This window comes from Parasteatoda tepidariorum, chromosome 8 (assembly GCF_043381705.1).
Source record: "Parasteatoda tepidariorum isolate YZ-2023 chromosome 8, CAS_Ptep_4.0, whole genome shotgun sequence".
NCBI lineage: Eukaryota > Metazoa > Arthropoda > Arachnida > Araneae > Theridiidae > Parasteatoda > Parasteatoda tepidariorum.
Window position 1 is genome coordinate 84,961,357 of NC_092211.1, and position 23,431 is coordinate 84,984,787.

General features: G+C 27.1%; 1 protein-coding gene across 9 annotated transcripts; it reads left to right on the forward strand.

Annotated features, from left to right (window-relative positions):
* The first annotated feature begins 266 nt into the window (after nucleotides 1-266).
* Nucleotides 267-15,732, forward strand: LOC107448097 (mitochondrial ribonuclease P catalytic subunit). Of its 9 annotated transcripts, none has more exons than XM_021146973.3 (9): nucleotides 292-433; nucleotides 2,440-2,485; nucleotides 5,707-5,740; nucleotides 5,896-6,860; nucleotides 8,218-8,259; nucleotides 11,301-11,556; nucleotides 12,166-12,305; nucleotides 13,047-13,239; nucleotides 15,511-15,732. In XM_021146973.3, the coding sequence occupies exons 4-9, from the start codon at nucleotides 5,953-5,955 to the stop codon at nucleotides 15,637-15,639; spliced, it is 1,668 nt and encodes a 555-aa protein (XP_021002632.2). In that variant the 5' UTR covers nucleotides 292-433; nucleotides 2,440-2,485; nucleotides 5,707-5,740; nucleotides 5,896-5,952; the 3' UTR covers nucleotides 15,640-15,732. The 9 variants fall into 9 exon arrangements, with proteins under 9 accessions (XP_021002629.2, XP_071040419.1, XP_021002632.2 ...); XM_071184321.1 differs by having other exon boundaries at nucleotides 319-682; XM_071184319.1 differs by having other exon boundaries at nucleotides 319-605; nucleotides 2,266-2,485.
* The last annotated feature ends 7,699 nt before the right edge of the window (nucleotides 15,733-23,431 follow it).

Consider the following 23,431-nt stretch of genomic DNA (forward strand, 5'->3'; position numbering starts at 1 on the left):
TTGTTTGCTTCGTAGAAATTTAAAAAACGAGTTATATTGTAAATACTGCAAGCATAATAATTATTAACGGCTCCTTTTTTTCAAGTTTAGGCGTAAAAATCAATCAAAAGTAATGTCCCGGAAGTCTTACGACAAATTTTACTCCGTAGCGCCATCTGTGCTTAGTTTTACACGGTCAACCATCCATATCACCATTTCTCATACAGTAAGAATAGACGTTTCATCAGTGAGAATATTCCGTGTAACTTGAAGTGAAAACTCAAATTGAAAATATAAATGGCAACAGTTATTATATGGTGTGTTGTTTACAAACAACATTTGAATTCTTTAATTCAAAACTTTTCTTTCTAAATAATGAACGAAGTTTTATCTTGTCAGATTTGTCTTGATTATTCATATATATATATTCAAAAAATGAGTGATTCCTGTTGATGTTAGTTTAATATTTTATTGTTATAAATTTAGGGACTAATGAAATAAGTTTATGAGATTATGTATTTACCATAGGCTACGAGAAAGTAAAACTTTTCTTCTAATTCAGTGTCTAGTTCATTATCATTTTAAATAAATTGTTGAACGTTTTCAAAAATATTAAATAAATAAGAGTAAGATTAATCATTCATTATTATAAAAACTATGACTATGTTTATTGTAGGATTCGAACAAGCCTATTACAAGTTTTGTGAGTTTTTTCAAGGTGTTATCTTATTTGTTTTGAAAAAAATAAGAACAATATTTTCTTTCTATCCTTTCTGATTCTTCCCAGGTGGTTAAGGAAACCCAGAAAACTTTGAATTATCAGGAATTTTGATTTTTGGAACAAAAAAAATAAATAAAAAAAAGGCAGGAAGTAAGGTATACATAGAGGTAAGGAAGTACATAGAAAACTCTTAATTTAAAATCTCCAAAGTTAAAAAATCTTACAACAAATGACCACTTTCATAAATGAGGGTAACTATAAGTAACCAATGACCTACAAGTTAATGAATTAGATTATAGAAATAAAAACAGAATAGCATGAATAGATTTCATCATAGGATCCATTTCAGCTGTAACAATGTGAGAAAGTCTTTTTGTTTAACTGTTTTTTTTCCTTTCAAATTTTTTCTTCAATGCAACCATATGTGCAGATCAATAATACTAAGCTTTTAGTTAAAAATTTTTGTGTATGAATTTATTATGGATTTTAATCATTAGTTAGATACTTGATTAATAAACTATGATTGAGTTTTTACGTTTTCGTGCAACATATATTGCCTCTATTTATAATTTATATAGGTATTTATATAAACATCTTGATAATCCTTCACCAAGTGAAATTTGTTTTTTATAGAAGACAATATTAATATTTTCTGTTATAAAGTGCTTTGTGCATAAAAAAATATAATATGTTTCAATATATATAATAGTGGCAATATATATTATAATAAATATTGCAGTGTATAGCAATGTATACTAGAAACCCTTGAAAAGTTTCATTTTGAAAATTGTGTCCTGTAATGTTGTACCATGCACAGAAAAATAAACAGACCACCCTGAATAACTTCTAATATTATGATGGAATATTCACTTTGTAGAATCAATTTTAATGGTTCAAAGGGGTGACCTCATATATGCTGATTAAATTTTTGCAAGCGATATTCTAAGTTATGAAATCACACGCAAAAACGTACTTTCTTAGAATAAACATACTATTTTCTAGACGGATTCAGATTTTTCATCTTCAAAATATAGCGAGTAACCATGATCTAGGAATTATGGTCCCCATAGTTTGCTCAGGGGATTGATTTAAAATTTGAACTCGTTAAAGTTGATTTTACTTTTTCCATATTAAACCTTATTGCAAGAACTTCTTAAGTGAATTGATTTTTGCACGAAATTATAAAAAGTTTTTATTTCAAGATCATTCCTTGCAAAAAAAATAATAACTTTTAATTCATTATTTTATTTAATAACATTTGAAAAACTCTTGAATTGTAAGGTATACAATTTTTACATTATTTTTAAAGAATGTAATTTTACATTGCAAAATATGAGCAGAATCATTTGAATAGTTGCTGATAAATCAAATTTCTACTTAAAATTTTTTTTTAGTTTTATTTCTGGGAAACGAATGTGCTCTAATTTTGTTTTTGTAAAATTGAATTCTTTAAAGGGATGTTAAAGATTGTGTAACTTACAATCCAATTTCAATTATATAATTTCTTAAAAATAATGGAAATATTAAATAAATAATAATGGATTATTAATTGAATATAAATTCAGTTACAGGCTTTGAAAATCATAACTGGGTAAAAGAAATTCTTAATTCTCGGAACACCTGAGACCCTTGCTGGAAAAATTAGGGCTCCTAGGACTACTCTTTTTAACTATTTTTACTTCTATTTACTACATTGTTTCTTCTACCTATTATTTATTAAATATTCATTCTCCTTCTAGTTCTCATCTTTATGGTTTTCTGACAACCTAAAGAATACATTATTTGGTAAGTAAAAATTATTAATTATATTTCTGGTTTACTTTTAAATAGTACTGATTATAATTTTCAGTTTATTTAAAAAATAATATTTAGCGCAAACTGGGTTAATAGCTGTTTTACAAATTTTTCATCAATTACATCCCAAACTTTTTTAAACAAATTTTGTTTTCAATTTTATTTTCAACACTTAAATTATTTTGTGCGTAACATAAATTTTTATATATATGCAATAAAAATAAAATATATTTTGAAGAAAATAAGATTTCTGACACTTTAATAAAAAGGTGAAGCTATGCTTGCCAGCTATGAAGCTATGCTTTATGAAATGCCCTTTTGGTTATATGTATTAACATAAAATTAATATATGACTATATAAATATTCTGCATTGAAATAAATCTTTACTAATTGTATTTTGAGTCTAATGTACTATATAAACCTATTTTTAAGACTTTGTTCGTTTTAAAATAAATTTTTAGATTATTTGTATCTGTTCCTTTTATAAATATTTATGTTTAATATGGTATGGAAATTAAAGATTTCATTATTTTGTAATTCCACTATATTTCAAATGGGACACAGTAATATAATATTTCTGGGCCATTTTTTCACTATTTCCAGGTGCATATTTAAAATTTGAATTTTCCTCCCTTTATCCATCTATTAATATTATTGACATTTATGCTATTATTTTATGTAGTGATTGACAGAACAAAGGATTTCAAATCAAGAAAAGTAATTTTTGAACTATCAAGGACTGATCAAACATTTGCATTAAGTAAAAGCAACCATGTAATTTAATACTCAGAATTATTAAAAATTTTCTCCTTCAGCTATTAATAACAAAGGAAAAGAATTATTTTTGTTGATACTGAAGTGTTGTTTTATCACTTTAATACAAGATAGACTTATTCAGAAGGTTAGCAAATATTTATTCACCATAGCTGTTCTATTTTTCATCCAGACTGTTGCCATACAACATACAAGAAATGATTTATAATCATCTTGCTTAATCGATTCATTATCGATTAAGAATAATACTACAATACATTAAAAGTTTGAATCAATTTTGTCTAAATAAATCTGCACATCTTATTTTCTGTTCCCCTCTGTGATTTTTAGAGTATTATAAATGTTATAGCGTATAAACAGATATCGATTCTCGCTTCTATAATTTTGGTTTAAAAATTTAACACCTTTACGTAAAAATTAGTAAAGCATGTACAAAAGGCCTGGGAGTTAATTTGATTGAGTTTTTAATTGTGTGCAAAATTGAAAAGATGTGTTAATAATTATTGTTTTTCTACTAGTAGGGAAAATTGTCCCCGCCCCCAAAAAAAGGTGGAAATTGTCCTCCAAAAATGTAGCAATTGTCTCCAAAAAGTTGGCAGTTGTGATTTAATTGAATTATGACTTGATTTACTTTTGTAACAATTTAATTTTTCTCTTTATTGTCTTACTTAAAATATTTTGTCTAAATCATATCTTTTTAACAAATGACATTTGCTTTAGATTGTTTTAGATTAGTATGTCCTTTTTGTAACATTTTTCCCTTTTGTATTCACAGTATTCCATCCCACTTGTATTCCAGAAAGAACGATTTTGATTTTAAACATAAAAAAAATCTTTTATGAGTGAATCCATACCAGATCAAATAAGGGCTAAAATATCAGGTCTTTGTATTGTTTATTTTTTGCTCATTGGTAGAGCTGGCAGAATGAATGGAAAAATAAACCATCAGTAAAATTATTTATAACTGAATTATGTTTTTTTAAAATTTTAAAATTCAAAATTTTTTTAAAGCTTTAGAATTTTTTATCAGTTGTAACTTTAGAGCTAAATTTCGGCCCAATTTATTCAGTTTAGTTTTATTGGCAAGGTTTTATTTCGATTTTTGTAAAAAAAGTTAAAATCGACCCTACTCAATATGACATTTTTATACCAGACCTGTTCTTGAAATAGCATGTCATGTTGCTTTTACTGCATGATTTATCATTGTTAAACTGCAAAACTTATTTTTTCTCCCTTTATGATCCCATAAGAATACAGTCTTGAAATTTTGCTCATATGTTGTTAACAAGAAGTTAATGAAAAAAAAAATTTTTTCCAGAAAAATTGAAAATTTTGTTACATTATTTAATTTTGTAACATTAAATTATTTTTAAAAATATTTTTCCTACGTTATATTTCTTGTAGAAATGGCAACAAAAACTGTGCTAAGTCACCCAAAACCTAACTAAGTCAAATCGGGATACTTGTGTGAAATCCTGTCTACCATTTTTGTGAAAACAGTTACAAACTATATACTAAATACATGGTTATAAGTATGTAGTTTTACATACGGTAACATATATTTCAACATTATGAAGAAAAATATTGAAATGTCAAATATATTTTAACATTATTGTTCATCTGTCTAAATTATTTACCTTAATTTTTTTTTATTGATTGATGTGATGCACAATTAATTAACCTTAATTTGTTTTATTCTTATCTTTTTCTCCTTTTTTATTTTAATTTTAATGGTTTGAATTAAATTAAATGAAAATATTCTAATTTAAAAATTAATACTTGATTATAGAAAAAATAACACTTTCAAAATTAACTGTAAACTGTTAAAAATTATTTCCAGCTGTTTAGTTTTTTAATTTTCTTTTGATTAATATCATATGAGTAATATTCTTTTAATAAGTATTTCATTTAAAATAAGTGTAGTTTTGAAAAAAAGTCACTTTTCATGCAAGTCGGAGAAAAAATCAGAATAATTTTTAAATTTCATATTTAAGAAACTTCAAAATAAGAGGTAACCAAAATTATTTTAAGTAAATTAATAAAAGAATTATTGTTAAATAAAGAATAATGAGATCACAAAAAAAATTACAGACATAATTGTTGATAAAAATATATATTATCTCTTTTGATTTCGACTGTTTTTCTTTTTTTAGTTTTATTTATTTTTTATGTGGCATTTCAAAGTTTTTATAAATTTTCACTTTTAATAAAAAAAATTTTTTTTCATGAAAGAATTAAATTACTTATTGAATTAATTTTGCAGTATTTAATATTAATGCCCAAATTATTTTTCAAAATAGGAATTGAAGATATGTTTGATTAAATTAATTTAGTATTAGGTTGAGATTTTTAAAATTATTTTACAATAAAAACTATTGCTATTTTTTGTAGTTTTTTTTTAATTCTTGTATTTTTCTTTTTTTGTTTCATTCTGTAGTATATGTCTTGGATACATATTAAAGTATTTCAGGGTAGGTTTTTAGTTTATAGTTATATTTGTAACCTAGAGCATTATTTTATATCAGCATATTAAAGTAAGAGCATATTAATTTTAAAAGCTGATTAATATTTTTGAAAATTATCATGTTTTTTGAAAGAGTCATTTATTTATTTATTTTTCATTCAGGTTTGAAAGATGTTACAATGGTAAAGGATATTGTTTTGCCATACAATTTTTATCAAGATGTTGTCCGTGCTAAGAATACAGAAAGCAATCCCTCCTATTAAAAATATCACATCAACATTTCGACTAACATCCTCTCTACTATTACACAAGAAACCATTCTCATCTAATGTAAATAATTTAAAGCACATACCAAATTTTAAGAATAAGTCTCTTCCTGATTATAAAACTGGCTTTGGTAGTCAGTATCATCCTTTGGCTCCGTTTGAAGTAGCAAATGAAAAAATTAAAAGTTACTTTTCAGAAAAATCTCCTGAAACATTTGATGATTGGGAAGATGCAAAAATGCATTTTTTCACTGAAATATCTCTTTTGTCGGACATCAACTATAGTAGTATTATCATGAATACACTATTGAATGAAAACAACATCAAGTTAGCTCAATCTTTCATGAACTATTTGCAAAAAAGTAATATGAAGCCTAATGTATTAGCATACCTTCAATATATCGCTTTGTGTGGGAAGAATGTTGAGGTGTGTGGGCAAGAAGAAATTTTTAAAAGTTTTAATCAAATTCAAGATTTCATCGAAAATACTCCTATTTTTGATATGAAACGAGGTGTTTATATTATACAAGGTATTTGTAGCACAGATAAATGGCGTTCTGCCTTTGACTATCTTAAGAGAATTCCATCCCCGTGTTTGGAAATTAGAAATAGTCTAGCATCTGCTGCTATACGAAACGGGGATGAGACTCTAGCATGGGAAATCATCTCAAAACGGTTTAAGAAGGGTGAAGTTTTGGGTAATCAAGTTATTGAAGAATTTTTAAAATATGCGAATGAATTATTGGTAAAAGATAGAAGTAAAGCTGAGACTTTCTTGTTAAAGATTTTCAAGTATATGGAATGTCATAATCTCCAATTAACTAAAAATACTGTGACTTTAGTTGAAAAATTTTTTATGAGGTAAGATTCATACATTTTGCATTGTTTCATAATATTATTTAACATTTTTTATTTTATTGATAATAAAATTATCATAATAAAATTACCATTATAAAGTAATAAATAGTCAATTTATTGATGCACTGCCAAATGTTAGCATCTATTTAATGTTTAAAATTTAATTCTTTATTCCTTGAAAGACAATCATTAACAGTAATGTTTAAGCTTTGCTCAAAAACAGTTGGCTACTTGCAAATTTTCAAGAAATATTTTTTTGAGAATATAGTATTGTAAAAACCTAAGAAATATTTAATTTCATCTTTCAAAGTTTTAAAAACTTGCATTGTTCAACGAAAAGTAATTTTGGTAAATCAATCAAAACTTCACTCAGCTAGCAACAATTAGTAGAAAAAGTAAGCATTGCCACCTTCACTAAATGATGCTAGGGTTATGAAAGTGCTAATCTGACTATGGTTAGCAAGATAAGTACCATCACCAAGTCAAATAGGAATAATTAAGTTTTTACGCATTTATTTTTATAATTGATTATAGAATTAGTGACTGTATAATTAAAACTAACTAGAAATGAACTAATGTGGAGAATAGTTATTTACTCATATTTTTAAAATCCCCCCCCCCAAAAAAACATAATAAATATGTAACATTATTTATTTTATTTATTTTTCCTTGTATAAATTAGAAAACAAATCGTTTCTGTTACATACTAGAAAATTTTGTGTCTAATAATTAATATTGCCTTTTATTGATTCTTTGTGAAAATTTGGGCCAAAATGTTTGTCAAAAATTGCTGTAGTAATTGTACGCTCATCTGAAATGAATAGATCTGTTTTATTTTTGTAATTTCAATTATAAACTGAAAAAAGAAAAGAAAACGCTTAGTTTTAGAAAGAAGTCTATTAAATTTTTAGAATTTAATAAAATGCATAAAATTAATCAGTTTCACTTCAGAACAAACGCTACACCAAGGCTTAAATTGTGGGTTAATAATAATAGCTAATCTACTGTTGCTATTTCTATTCTATTATTTTATTTAATTAATTTATATTTTTGTTGTACTTAAAGAATTTCCAGTGTTTGATTTATTTTGCATTTTATTAATTTCCTTTAAATTATTATACTGAACATAGTATTGTTTCCAGATGTGTATTTCGTAAGTTTCTGGAATTTATACTACAGCATTCATAAAAATATCATATTGCTTACATTAAAATCGTTATGTTTCTCACAGGAAATATTCTCCTAAACAATTTAAAAATGGAGTTGATCCTTATATTGTTCTTGATAGTGCCAAATATATTTATGACTGTATTAATAGCCATTTTGTAAAATTTTTCAATTTAATGTTGTTTCTTTTTAGGCATTCCTCAGACTGGAGCATAAAGTATACAAAGGTTAATCGGTAATTTATTGTTTTTCTTATCTAAAATTTTTTAGGAATTTAATTTGTCTACTTTTTTTTTATAGGTAATGAGAAATTATATATTTTATCCTCTTGCACATAAGGCAAGAATGCAGGAAGCAATAGCAATAATATTTATCAACTGTTTGAATCACTGCCTTAAATGTTTTTAGAATTCTTGTCTAAAATGAAAGATGAAAAAGTATGCACTTTAAGGGTGACAAATTAATATTTAAGTCTGGAGAAATATATAAACTTTATTAACTGAAACTTCAGCTTCAAAGTATATTTAATTGCCTAATGAAACAGAGAGGTATTATAAACATCCCCAATTTTCCTCCAAAAATTTTTGTTTTAAAGGAATATTTCTTGCAGTGATTCGAATTTATTAAAAAAAATTTAGGCAATATGTTTTTAGAATGGAGTGAAATATGGTATAAAGTTGAAAATGCAGATATTAAATTGAAGTTTAAGCTATTAAAATTATATAAAAATTAAAATCAAAAGTATGAATATTCATAATGAATATTAAAATTCATAATGAATATTAAAAATTTGTATGTACAATCCTTCGACAATTCAAGTGTGTTTTTGAATGATTTCGAAAAATCTAAAGAGCATTTATAAAATACAAAGTGGTATTGATTTCTATCTTTTAATGTATGTTAATCTTGAAATGTTATTCTTCAAATTTAATTTCATGCAATTTTCGTATTTTCATTCCGAAAGTCTTTGTAAGCAGTTTTCATGTTTATAAGTTTAAAAAAAAAATTTTTTTTTTTACTCTGCCATTAGATATTTATCTGAAAATGAAAAGAAAATTCAGTGTACCCTGCTGCAAGTCAAATTACAATTCCCATGAAAAAAAAAGGCTTCAATTGTCTCCCTGTAATATAAACAGGGTATCCGTGCACCTGGAAAGTCATGGAAAAACTTGAATTTCGGTATTGAACAAAAATTGTCTTGAAATGTCATTATTTTAATAATTTAAAGAAAAATCATGGATAGTCATGAATTTAGGTTGCCGAAAAATCTAATTTTCACAATGGAATCCCCCCTCCATTTTATGGTGTTCCGAATATCTGAATTTCTAACAAAATCCCCACTCACAGTCATATTTCATTAAAATATAAAATGTTTTTATCATTTTCTTTAAAAAGTATGGTGTTCTTTCAAAAAATGAAAGAATAAACATTTTTTCTAGAGCGAATTATCTTTTAAACCTATGGGATTTCAGAATTTGTATTATTATTTTTTTATTTTATTTTATCAATTCAAAATTCTTGCTGAAGCAAGCCAGTCATTGGCAAATTTTTTTTTATTCCGAGAAGACAAGAGAAAAATCAAGTGTATTTCTTTTCTTTCGGATGAACAGGAAAAGTATCTTAAAATATAATTCTGCAGAAAATCAGAAAAGAAAGTATTGGCTTTTGTATTTTTTTCAGCTATTTTATTGTTTCAACTCTTTCTTTACTCTTGTTTTTTAAATTTAAAATCAGTTTTAGTTATATCTAACATTTCAATTAATGTTATTATCATACTTTTTTTAATTTAGTGTTTTTGTCGGAGAAAACAGTAACTTTGTTAAGTCATGAAAAATTTTGGAATTAGTCATGGATTTGAAAATCTAAAATGTAGCAGATACCCTGTGTAGAATAAATATTGCTTCCTCTGCTATTTCCATAGCTCATTTACATTATCAACAATTATGCTATATGCATAACAGCATTTAATTTTAACATTTAATGTAAACATTTTAATTTTAATGCAAATCGTTAAATTTTGAAGAGATCACTTACTGATAACTCATTAACATTTAAAATTGCCTAAATTTTTTTTTATTTGATATTTATTGGTAATTTTTATTGTTTAGACATATTATTGTCAGATTATTTTTTTAAAAAATACATAAAATTTACAGCTTTGTAATAGTATGATTTATAATAGCAGAGGGCCTGTACTAAGCACTCGCCAAATTTGATAAATCATATATTTTGCGAAAAAAAATTGTGTTTTGGCAAAAGTATTAGTTACTGATTTTTTTTAGCTTATTAGCTGCTGATTACTGATATATTCGATCCTTAAAAAAACGTTCAAAGGAATTTTTTGAACAAATGCTGTATTTTTATTGGATTACAGTAGTTTTCGTTAGATACGTAGCATAACTAATTAGAATTATATTAAGTCTAGATAATGTAAGTATAGCAACAAGAGATAATGTAAGCATGACACAAACGATGTTTGGTGTCACGCAACAAAATTCCTCCCTACAGTTTATGCCAATTAGAGGAAGCTGATTAAGAAATTAAGATAGTAGATTAAGAGGTAGCAAGATTCATATTATCATTCAACTATTTTTACAGAAAATGTTTTCTCGGGACGATAACATATACAATAATGTAACAATAATATGATGTTGCTTAAAGTTTGTTCTTATATTACTCCTCTAATCTAATTAGTTATCAAAAATTAGCCCAACCTATTTCTATTTCTTTTCCTCAAAGATTAATATTACGCATTTTATAAAATAATTTAATTTATAGAAAATTTATATTTTGCTTTGAAGCTTTCTACGGGAAAAAATCAATCATAAAAAATGATTAAGATTCACCTTTGGCTAAGAATTTTATATGTTATCTAATTTATTGACTGATAACTTGAAGTCCTTAGTGTAGGACCTGAATCAAGTTAATTTATGTTTTTTTTTAAGATTTCTTTATTTTTAAATTTTTTCTTCTTCCATTAACGTGTCGTTTTTGATTATCTTATTTTTTTGCAATATTCAGTGTTTTCAACATTTTTTTGGTCTTGTGATTATCAAATCATAATAGTGTATTTAAATTTTGTTTATGTTATATGATTAGTTTCAGTTCATATAGAAAAACTTGTTTACTATTTCTTTTGTTATTGCTAAACAGAAATTTAAAACTTTACAAGAGTTTATGATAACATATGTTTTTCTAACTCCTACTTTATTCTTGATAACAGTTTTCCTGTGTAGTTATTCAGAAATTGTTTATTAATCATTGTATCTTTTTCAGAACAGGAGAATGTGAATTTTGTAAGAAATGTTTGAAGCCTGTGGAATTATCAGAATCAGAATTTTCTATGTTAGAAAAAAGCTTCATGGAGAAATCTGTTAAAAAGGGGGATATTTTTATTAATACAACTTTTGATGAATTCAAGAAATATATGTCTTTTATTGAGCGTCACAAACCTTTTCATATTGTAATTGATGCATTGAATGTAGCATATACGACAAAGAAGAAAAAGATTGCGAAGAATTTAGCTATTCATGTTAGTTTGCATTGATTTTTATTAATTAAAATATTGCAAAGTTTTTTATTTAATTAAGAAAAAAATAGTGGCTATTTGGATTTTTGTTATTTTATGTAAGTTTAAAATTGGAGGATTTTTATACAATATTATGCAAGTTAAAAATAAAGTTTTTTTAATGATTGAATAAAATTGTAATCACAACTATTTTTGTTTGTTTTCTATTCATTAACAAGCTCTAAAATATATCAGGTTAATTCGAATTTTGAATTAAAATGGTTCGAGCAGATTAAAATATTATTAATTAACGTAAAAAGGGAACTAAAGTAGATTATTAAAATAGTAATTCTTTGAATAGATTCAAATTTCTGCATTAATTCATTTTAATTTTATCCACAAAACACTAGTTTATTTTTATTAGAAAATTTTAATGTAACTTTTATTTAAAAGTAATACTCAGATAGCATATTTTATAATTATTTATTCTTTTTATAAATAAAGAAAAGTATTTAAATTATATTTACTTATTAGTATTTCAATTTGAAATTTTTTCATTGTATTTATTTTCCTCTCCTAAAATCAAAACATTATTTGCCATCTAATTTGCAAATTTTATTTCGAAAATTCCAGCTGCTTCGAATTGTGGAGAGACTTTCTTCGAAATCATCTCGCAGAATACTTGTCTTGGGTCGCAAACACATGATTGGGTGGCCTCCGAATCTAATGAGAAAAATTTCGAATCTATCTGCTGTTTTTCTCACAAACAATATGCAAGTATTTCAACTACTTTATTTCTCTAATGCTTTTAAATTTTTGTTATTTCTATTGTAACACATGACTGTAGTGCTGTATAATTTAAAAAAAAAAACGAAATATAACTGATTTATGATAAATTTTGATTAAAGCAGCTTGACACCTATTTTCTTTCTCTTGCTAATTCTATCAATGCTGAAATAGAATTCTAGGAAAATAATTAATAAAATTAATCTTTTAAGTCTTTTTTGTAATATGTAGCTTATCATACAAAATTGCTAAATATATAAAAACCTCACTACTACTTGTAAATTTAATTTGTCTCTAAACTTCTTGTGAATTTTTTGCCACTTATCTGTATTTTTTATTGCAAGGAAATATATAATATATTTTTGTATTATCACATGACTGTCTCCATTTAAAATTACTCAAATTTATGGTTTTTTGAACTTTTTTTTTTGTTATATTCCTATTTTGATTTTGTAGTTTTTTTTTTCCTCTGACTTTGTTGACATTTTCCAATATTTTGTCATCAAGTATTATGTCAAAAGAACTATTCAAACAATTATATAAATTTATCAATTGAATTCAAATTATCAATACATCAGATTTATGAAATTATTCAATAAAATTTATTTTCAGTGAGCATAAAATATTTTTCTCTAAAATATTTTAATTCTGATGAATAAATATTTGAATTTTAAATTTTAGTATATCTGTGCTTAATAGATTTTTAAAGAAATTCTTCTTCATTTCAGTTCTCAAGATGACCCTTTCACAGTATATGCAGCCTTGGCTAGTGGACCTAATACATTTATATTGACCATGGACTTGATGAGGGATCATATGTCCCGTCTGGATGATCCTTACCTGATTGCACTGTTCAAAAAATGGCAGCAGTCACATCAAATTTTACTGGTAGTTGATGAAAACGACAATTTCAAACTTATGGTAAATTTATTTTTTTTTAAATATTATTATTATTTCAAACATTCATAACTTTGTTCCAGAACTGAATTAAAAACAAAAATCTTTCTAAAGAAGCATATTTGTGTATTTATAAACTAAAATTTTGAAACTTATTTGATTATGTTAGTTTAATAGTCACAATTTTAATTAAGAATTAAAACTAAAAAAGAAAAAGAAAGAATTTTTTTTTAATATATATTTATTTTTATTTATTCATATTTTATTTCATCTGTTATAACTTAAGAGAAAACCTTTCATAAGGATATTTGTGTTATTATAATGAAAATCAAAGGCATAATTATTTTCTTTTCTTATCATTTAAATTTACAAAACTTTGGTTGACTGAAAATTAATACTAAAAATGAATATATTTCCTTAGAATATTAATAGTTGTGTTTTTATTAGAATAATAACAATACAAAATAGCTAATTTTATTCAATTTTTCAGCCATGCATAATTTTTTGGAATTCGCTTAATATATTACAAAATTCATTAATATTAGTCTAGAAAGTGTTAATGTATAATATACTAAAATAAGAGGATTGAAGATTTTACAAATTTGGTTCAATAAGAAAAATTGTTTGTACTTTTCAAGTACAAAATACATGCATCATAAAATTTTACTTTCTTGTAGTAATTAAGTGTTAGAATATTTATTATCAATTTTTTTATGTGAAGATTTTTAAATTATGAAGAAAGAAAAACTTTTAATTATCTACTGATATTTCAGTATACTTGATAATGGGAATTAAAAATAATAAAAATTATAAAATTAGTATGTTTCTTTTATACCAGAAACAATAAACTGATTTTTAATTTCATACATGGATTAAAAAGTATGATTCTAAAAAAAATCTGCTCTATGTGCTTTTATTGACTGCTAAGTAAAAATTTTTTATCTAAAACATTTTATTATCTAATAATTCAATATAATTTAAATAATTAGAATATTTAGCTTTTTATTTAATATAAATTTTTTAAAATTTATTATTATGCTTTTATTTGGTTATTTATTATTTTATTTAAGATTTTCAGCTACTTTTTTTAGCTACATTAGTTAACAATCCAATCAGTACAAATTAATAATTTTAGGTGTAATTTAAATTTTTTTTAAAAATTTGTAATCTGCAATTTTTTGGTAAATGAAATACTTTTCTGTGCTCCCTGTATACATTAAAATGCTTACTATTAATAAAATTGAAAAAGTATAGATACTATCAAAATATCAATATTTCCTGTTCATATTGATATTTCTGATATTATTGATATATTCTAATATTATTGATATAATGTAATTTTTTATAGCATGATATTCTAATTATTTAAATTATATTTACTGTTATTACTTCTTTTCATAGTAATTTATGGGGGTATGTCAAATATGCAGTCTTCAATTAAAATTTTGGCCCTGAAACATGTTTTTGTGGTTTTCCTCTCCATGTCACGCAAATGTGAGTTAGTTCCCTCACAAAGTCCTCCAACATGGCAATTTTCTCCCAATACTTGATCTTGGAGATCCCTTGTCTTCTGGGATCAAAATTACAAGTCCATATAGTTGAATATTAATAGTCGTAAATTCAAAATTTGGTTGGCTGTTCAATGGTGGTAATAAAATGTATTATAAATTAATATTTTGTTTTGTAATTCTCTAACAACTAAGTTAGATATACTTACTACCTAAATTCTTATTAAATATTTATATTCCAGTTTATCTGAACCATAATAAGCTAAATTCAACTTCATTTGGATATATTTTGTTTGCTCTGTTATTTTTTCCGAATGCAAAATTTTTATTGGTTTCGATTTAATTTTAGTTATCCAAATACTAGGCGTGTAATTATTTATGTTATTATCGAAATTGACTTATAGACATAGCTTACTGAAACACAATCTTATCTTTCTGACTATACTTCTAAAGCTGTTACATAAATCAAACTTTAGTATAAGTAATATAACATATTTAGTAGTACCGATACTTAGTTTCAATAATATAGAGTAGTATTGAAAAGTTTTTTCTAGCAATCAATGTAGATACTTTTGTGATTTTAAATATCAATATTTTCTTTTCACTACTATATCTCTAATTTCAATAGTAAAGAAAAAGTAAGGATAGCTGTTTTTAAATTTAAATTACTGAAAATTTCTAAGCAAATAAGAAAAAAAAATTATCTTTTTATATTATTATTTAGTTTGCATTGTGTATTTGTATTTCAAAATAAATGTGTTGTACTGAGCTAGTTTATTTGTTTTAGAATCCTGTAAAACACAGCATAAGTATTCAAGGCAGTATGGAATCTGGTTGGCACATCCCTTACGATGATGAAATAATTCGTGAACCTTATGAGGAATTAAACAATTGGCTCTGTATTCAGAAATCTTGATAGATGACCCATATTATTTATGTATTTGTTGCATTAGAAATGAACATCGTTGAAATTTCTGTAAATATGTAATAAATAACTTCCTAGTTCTTATACTTGTTAATCAATTCTATTAAATATGTGTATAAATTTCCAGCACAATTGAAAGAATTATTCTTAAGCTCTAAGTAAAAAATGGAAGCTTGGTAGTTGGGAAATTTTTAATCAGTCTTAAATCTAAAGAGAGAGAGAAAAAAAAACTAGGAAAAACAAAATTTTAGTTTTAAGTCTGGAAACATCATCTTTCCCCCTTAAGAATAATATTCTATGTTTTATTGTTCTATTCTATGAATAGTTAGCTCTATTAAGCTTTCAGCATGTGATCCTTTCCTTCTAACTAGATTCCCTATTGTCAGAAGTAAGTTTTTGAGGGGAAAAAGCTTTTGACTAACTAACTATCATCTATCAAAAGGTACCCCGAGATTGAATCGAGTTAGCGTGTGTTATATACTAGTGAATTGATGTTCAATAATCGTAGTAGTAGTTACGCCACAATAAGCCCACACCAGATTTTATCAGGGATAGAATTTGATGAACAGATATCACTAGTTGATTCAATCCGGTTTTTGTAAAAGATCGGGAGAGCTGTATTATGTTCTCCGGATTTTGAGCGCTTGTGGTGAGTGCTCCTTCTCCAAAATGGTGAACCGGGTGTGATCTCTTAGAAATGCTCAAGCGCATTAAAATACTGTTGCATCAAACATTAATATGCCTGGCATGTATGTTTCTGTAAATAGTACAGCTAATAGCCAGCCAAACCTAGCAAACTTTACAAATATGTCAACAATGCAAGGTGCTATACCAAGTACAATTGCATGCTCAATGTCAAACCAATGCAGTGTTCATAATCAAATGGCATCAAATATGCCATGTGGACCACAAAATACTTATACCAACTCTGCAATGACAATATCAACTCTGTCCATACATTTTGTGCATTTCCAGATTATTATAGTACCATTTTATCCCCTTCCAAATTACAACATTGATTCAGTAACCTGCAAACTTGTATTTAAAAAATTATTGATCGTAATGTGACCTACTTTTTAAGATTCGCCATCACCGATATAAATGAATTCAGAGCAATAAGAGATAAAGAAAAAATGTGTAGTGAATACCTGGTAATACATTCATATCTGGTTATTATCCTGGTTAATAGCCACATTATTTAATAAGTGTGGTAGAAAATGCACATTTATAACATTACTCAATATTCCCTACACGTACATTTTTCCTAATTGATCCTAAGTTTGAAATTCATAATAATTATGCACAACAAAAAAAAAAAGAATTAATAAACTCATCCCGACAGCTTAAAAAATGAATGAATATACAGTAAATGTTAGATGTCACAATTACAGCATATTACAAGAAGTCTGCTGCTGAAGTTTCAAAATCACTGACAAATCGCTAACATATATGTTTAAAATGTTAATTATATGTTAATGTTAATTATATGTTTAAAACGATTTAAAAATTGCTACCCTACCGCTATTACGACAACATGTTTTTGAGGGGAATACATTTTTCTGCTGTTTACAAGGAAAGAATATACGAAAAAGAGAAAACTGGAAGATGTTTTTATTGATTTCAAGCATTTAGAAAGGTAAGAAATGATCATCATTTCACTTTATTAACAATCTTAACCCTACATGTTTTGATACAAATATCTTTAATTATATCGTAACTTAATTTATATTCTATTTCAACTTTTTTAATTTAATTTATATTTTAATTCTACTGTTTGTTTAATCACCCTTCTCTGAAAGCAGAGAGCTAAGATAAAGAGTATTTAATACACTGTTTTTGGAACACCTATTTGGTTGGACGATATTTAATGTTTCCTGCCCAACTGTGAGAAAAAGGATTGATGATAACCTCTGACCAGTGGGGTTTAATGTGGGTGGATTATTAATCTCCCTTTTTTTTAATATTCAGGATCAATTTTTAAAATGCTTTAGTTTTGAAAGAAATGAGTGGATATGAAAAGAGTTAGGTTGGAAAAATAAGAAGAATTGAGTGAAAATTGAAGTAGTTAAATTAGTGAGAAAGGTTGGAGATGGGGTTGCGTATTTAACAAGAAGAGAAAGTGAATTAAAAAGAGTGTACATGATGATCCTCAAAGTTATGGTAACTAAGCATTTTTTTTCCTTCCAATTACTGTCTGTGATATCGATTTAAGAATTCATTCTGCGCAAAAGAATTATTAATTTTATGTACTTTCAGTTTTCTATTGATTATCTAGAAATTTGAAATAAAAAGTATGTTTAATTATAATTTTGATTAGTTCAATCTCTTTCATTCTAACCTTTATTCACGATGGTTACACTACAGTTTATAAAACAAATGTGTGGGTGACCACCAGATACTATGTTGTCTTAATTCCCCTTGACGACTTTTTTTTTAATTCAGTGCCATTAAGCAAAAATTTCCACTTTATATTTTATCTACGAAAAGAACTCCCCCGCCACAAAGTCTGAGGCCATCTGCTGCTATGGAAACAAGAATAGCGCATTTCATGGAGGGTAGCTTCTCTTCACTCTAGGGTTAACACAATAGATTCTGAGCCAAAACCTGCCCTAAACAGTGATACCACACCCTACTTGAAACAGTTATACTTCGTTACCATAGTCACCACCCTGGGTCCAGACGACTGGCTAGTGGAGTTCTTACTTTAGACAAATTATAGATCTAGCTTATGATTTCTGGGCGAAAATAGTTTTCTACAGATTTGTATTCATGATCAAAATAGTTGTTTGAAGGAAAAGAGAAAAAATTGTATGTTTATCTTTTACTATTTTTTATTGCTATTTTTAACATTAAATACGTGAATTTGCTTATAACGACACTCTCACTTCCATCTGTTACTGTGAATTGTCATTATGACGAATTTTTATTCTGATTATATGAAATTTTTTTTTACAGAATATGACAGAATCGAAGAACCGAAATACTTTTAAAGGCAATTTGTTCGATTTCCAAATTCTGGTCTCAGAAATAATCATAACAAAAAGAAAAATTAAATTATGTTTATTCAACATTTACTTGGATTTGAAAAATAGTCAAATGTGCTTGAAATTTTTTTTTAAACTTTGGAATAATGAAAAGTAATTTGTCTTGTTAATCTGTAATAGTAACCTTATACTGCATACAGTTCAAAACATAAACAGCTTTTATCATTCTCGAGTCTCTTATCTTTTTATATATTTCGATATGTACATGATGATAATATTTATATCTAGCATTTTTTCTTGAAACTTTTGATATGTCAAGCGCGAGTATACAAAATGAAGATCTTGAAGAAGATAAATAAATTGTTCTATGCACACTGTATTAATATTACTAAAAAACAAAAAATGTGCAAAAATTAAAGAAAAAGCATTCAGAGGTGCAATGACTTTTGAACAAATTGGGATGCCGAGAAAAAAAAACTCTAATTAAATTTATAATTGTGAAAGGCATGTCTCTTTCAGCATATCAAATTTCAGTATTATTCAGTCAGTCGTTATTTCAAGCATTTAAGTCTTATAATTTTTGAGTAGTAAAACAAAATATAACGTTAAGTTGAACACCTAAGTATAGCGTCCGCGGTCCTTACGATTTTTGAATATAGACAGAAACTTAGACGCTGAACTTTGTCACTTGAGTGGAATAAATCTATCAATTGTTTGCACCATTTTTTTTGGACGATTCATATTCCCATTTCAATAGAAACGTATTCCTTACAACCTGTTACTGATTGATCGTTGATAGATTTCCAGTGAACAGGTAAAGTGACGCTATTTTAGACATCTCTTGTTTATCAGATCACGGATCTACCATGTCATTCCAAAGAGCTATTTTCCGCGATTATTTGGAGGTATTTATAAGCATTCATGGAAATCTAAAAGCTATGAAGGCAAACACAATTTTAATTTATCTTGTGCAGCAGTTGAGTGAGAATATGTCTAGGTATCATAGTGAATGTTTCTCATTAGCAGTCGACCGTGGAAAACAATTTTCTAAAGGCAGCAGATGGGTAAGTTATCGATAAGCTTATTAATTTAATGTGCACAGTATGGTAGTTTGACATTTTGGATTCCTTTATGAATATAGATATTCGATGGAGTTTTTTTCTTTTTTAATACATCTAGTTTTTAAAATTTATAATCATTATCGAAGAAGCTTGTTTTAAAAAATTGCAGTTGGAATTTTGTTTGCATGGAGGTTAAAGTATAGTATCGGGGGTACCTCTGATAGTTGGCGATATGAAAGCATGCCTATACATATGAAAGTAAACTAAGAACCAATAACAAAACGGTAAATGGAAATTGTGGTAACTGGAGGCTAACGTCACTAAAAGCAGAGAGAGAGAGCAATAAAAGAATATGGTAACCAGAAACTGAGTTTTAGCAAAATTTTACAATTGAATATTGTCGCCAAACATCAGAGGAGCTCCTGATTCTGGACCTTAAACTACCACAGTACCAGCAATATCTGTTACTACAGAGTACCTCTCTTTTCTTCTCTTGGTTATGAAAAACTTTCAACTTAAGGATAAGACAATGCAATAAAAGGATGATTTGATTTTATGTCTGAAGTTATTTGCCTGGAATTGGAGCTATCTTCAAAGTATAAAAAATCGCTTTTGAGATAAATAAGTAAATAAATTCTAGGCATTGAAAAAAGAAAACTCATCAAACTTTGCCATCATCAAATATATCATCAGCTGATTATTTATTTCATGTTGATAGACTTTTATTGTATTATATTTAGATATCCTTCAACATTTGAGGCTCTTGAGAATTACTTCTTCTATTGATAGTGAAATAAAATTAAAAAAACAGCTCTAAAAATCTCGCCAAACAGGCGATTTTTTTTAAAGAGTAGTTCAATAAGTTTTTTATAATTTGAGTAATTGGTCCGGTCTAAAGTCCAAATAAATATTTACGAGAAGATGGTATATGTAATTTAAAACTATAGCTTTGATCCAAAAGTTTAATTCATTTAAAATGTGGCTTTCTTATTTTCCTTTGGCGAAAGAACATCGAACAATACTGTTAAAGTAATGGAATGGATTTCAGATATGAGTTCTCACCACATGCTTCCATAGTTTCTGTTTCATTGAATTGCATTTATGAACATAATATGTTTTTTACTAATATTGTACCGCAGACAAGTATAGTAAAACCTCTCGGAAGTGACCACTCCCTGTTCCACAGTAAAATGATTGTGAATGGAGGTTGGTTACCTCCATTGATTTCAAAATGTTATCGAAGGTACATGATTTTTCGCAAGCGATTTTAATTTTTGTTGGTACCATTTTTTGGTGCTGAAATGCCACTTGTGTTGGATTTATAAAAATCGGATCGATGCTATCTTATCTATGGATAACTTTAGCATCGATAAAAATAGTTCCTACTGATATAATTATATGAGATATAGTTCTATTTTAAATAAAGAAAGAATTATGCTTTTTTGTTCAAGTTTTCATTCTATTTTATTGCATAAAAATTAATTAGCTTTAAAGCTTGTTTGTTTGAGTAGCTTAGTTGTTTCTAAAATAACTTTCTTATTTAACTTTCAACACTAAAATTAAATCATCGTCTTTAGTGCACTCTAACTGCAACACGAGGTTGTAGATCTCTTTCAGAGATCGTCCAAAAGAGCTCTCTAAATAAGTGCCTCACACTAATATTTTGAATACATTTTGATCTACTTATTTTGTTTTGATATTTTTTTCGTGTTTCCTTAATTAACTCTTTTGGCATTCGGTGCGAAGGATTCCCCGGTCGCTGAGAGAGGTTTTAATGGTCTGTCTTAAAGGTTTTTTTTTCAACTCAAAGTCTATGAAAAAAAAAATCCGTGCCCCCCCCCCCAAATGTTGTCGCAAATTTTTTTTTTCTATGAAAAAAAAATTCTATGAAAAATTATTCTATAGAATTCAATTTTTTTTTCAAATATTCGTTACATAGAGGTGGTCTTTCCTATAGGTTTCACTGTATTATGTGACTGGGGTGAATTTAAAATCTTGCAAGGGTACCGCAACTTGGGAGCCCCCACACTATTTTGAAAAACAAAGCAAAAAAAAAAACACATGACCTGTGTTGTGGGACGTAATTGAGGGGGGGGGGGGCGNAGGTTAATGATGAGCACGTTTGTTGTAGATCTCATTTGGGGATTGCAAGCAACAACTAAAACCACCAAGGTGTTGCCAATTAAGCCTACAACCACGATGATGCCGAAAAGTATGGGAACAACGATGCTGATAATATATTCCAAAGAGCTGATATCTGCCCGTATTGTGATGTCTGTGCTGTTGATACATAATGTTAAATTAGTACTGAAGTTTGAAGAGCATACTTTTGCTGTCTCATTTATAATCTGCTGAGTGGTAGTTGTCACAAACGGATTGTCCACTTCTATGGGATCCACAACTTCCGCTTCAATATCCATGTAATCTTCATCAAACATATTTGCAGATTAATGATGAATTTTAATTTCTAAAAAAAATTAAAACATGGTTAGACATGTATTCCGTAACAAAAGAATATTTTATTTAATTTCTGAAAGGGTGGATCTACCAATCACAGCCATATAATCACCATAGCGGTTTAGATTTTGCATCTGAAATTTTCATTAAATTTTAACTATTTGAAAGAGAAATATCCGTATGTTCCTTCAAAAAATATAACCCACATTTGATTATTGCGCAAGTATGTAATGTGATTTTAACTAGGAATAAAATTGCCTATCATGCTTATGTGACTAAAATTGCATTCTTCTGACTACTTCGCTTACATTAAAATAATATTATATTAAAAAGTTAAGTTTTCTTTATGCGATTCCATAAAAGTAAACAAATTTACTCAATTACGTAGCACGATGGCTCCTAAAAGTGGAAATTGCCTTCAAAATCTTAGCATTTTTTGGAACCCAGCTTTAAAGTCAACCAGTAGAGCACGAGTATTTACCGAATTCTGCACACTCGCACCATCATCGGTACGTAAACATATACTTTATAGTTTGGTGTTAATGTTGGTATTACTGTGAATGACCGAAATTGGAGTCTGTTGAATTCCATCTGTGAATGTTGACAACCCCATAGTCGCTTTGGTAAATGTTCGAAATATATACTAGGTCTAGTTAAGTACCACTACCCAGTATGACCTACATCAATGGTTTTTACGGTTCAGTGACACTGCCCGATCTGCCCTACATCGATATTTTTTAAAGATAAAGTGCAACTTCCCAGTATGCATTTAGCCAGTACTCCGAACACTAATGTACCTCCTAATCTATCATCAGCAGATATTAAAATATCAAATAAATATAATAATATCAACGAATAAATTAATATCAAACCAGATATACAAATATTTCGTGCATTTCACCAAAGCGACTATGTGGTTGTTGACATTCACCGGTGAAAGTCGACATTCTCTTGTTTTCGGTTATTCACAGTAACATATCATATACAACGGTTCGGAATGCTGGTAAAAGACTAATTTAGAATCCAGCAACATCTTTAACATCACATCCCTTCACCTCTTAAGAGCTTCAACTTTTTATATCGTTTTATATTTCACATTTCAGCTTCTATTACATTCCTGATCAGCACCAGATTTGGACATGGCGACGATGGAATCAAAAATTTACAACGAACGAAGAAGAATCACCGGCGTCTCGTAAACATATTCCTTGCTATCGTCCAAGAAGTCTTAATTTACCCAAATCGTTAATCCCTGATGATGGAGCTATAATTGATTTTACT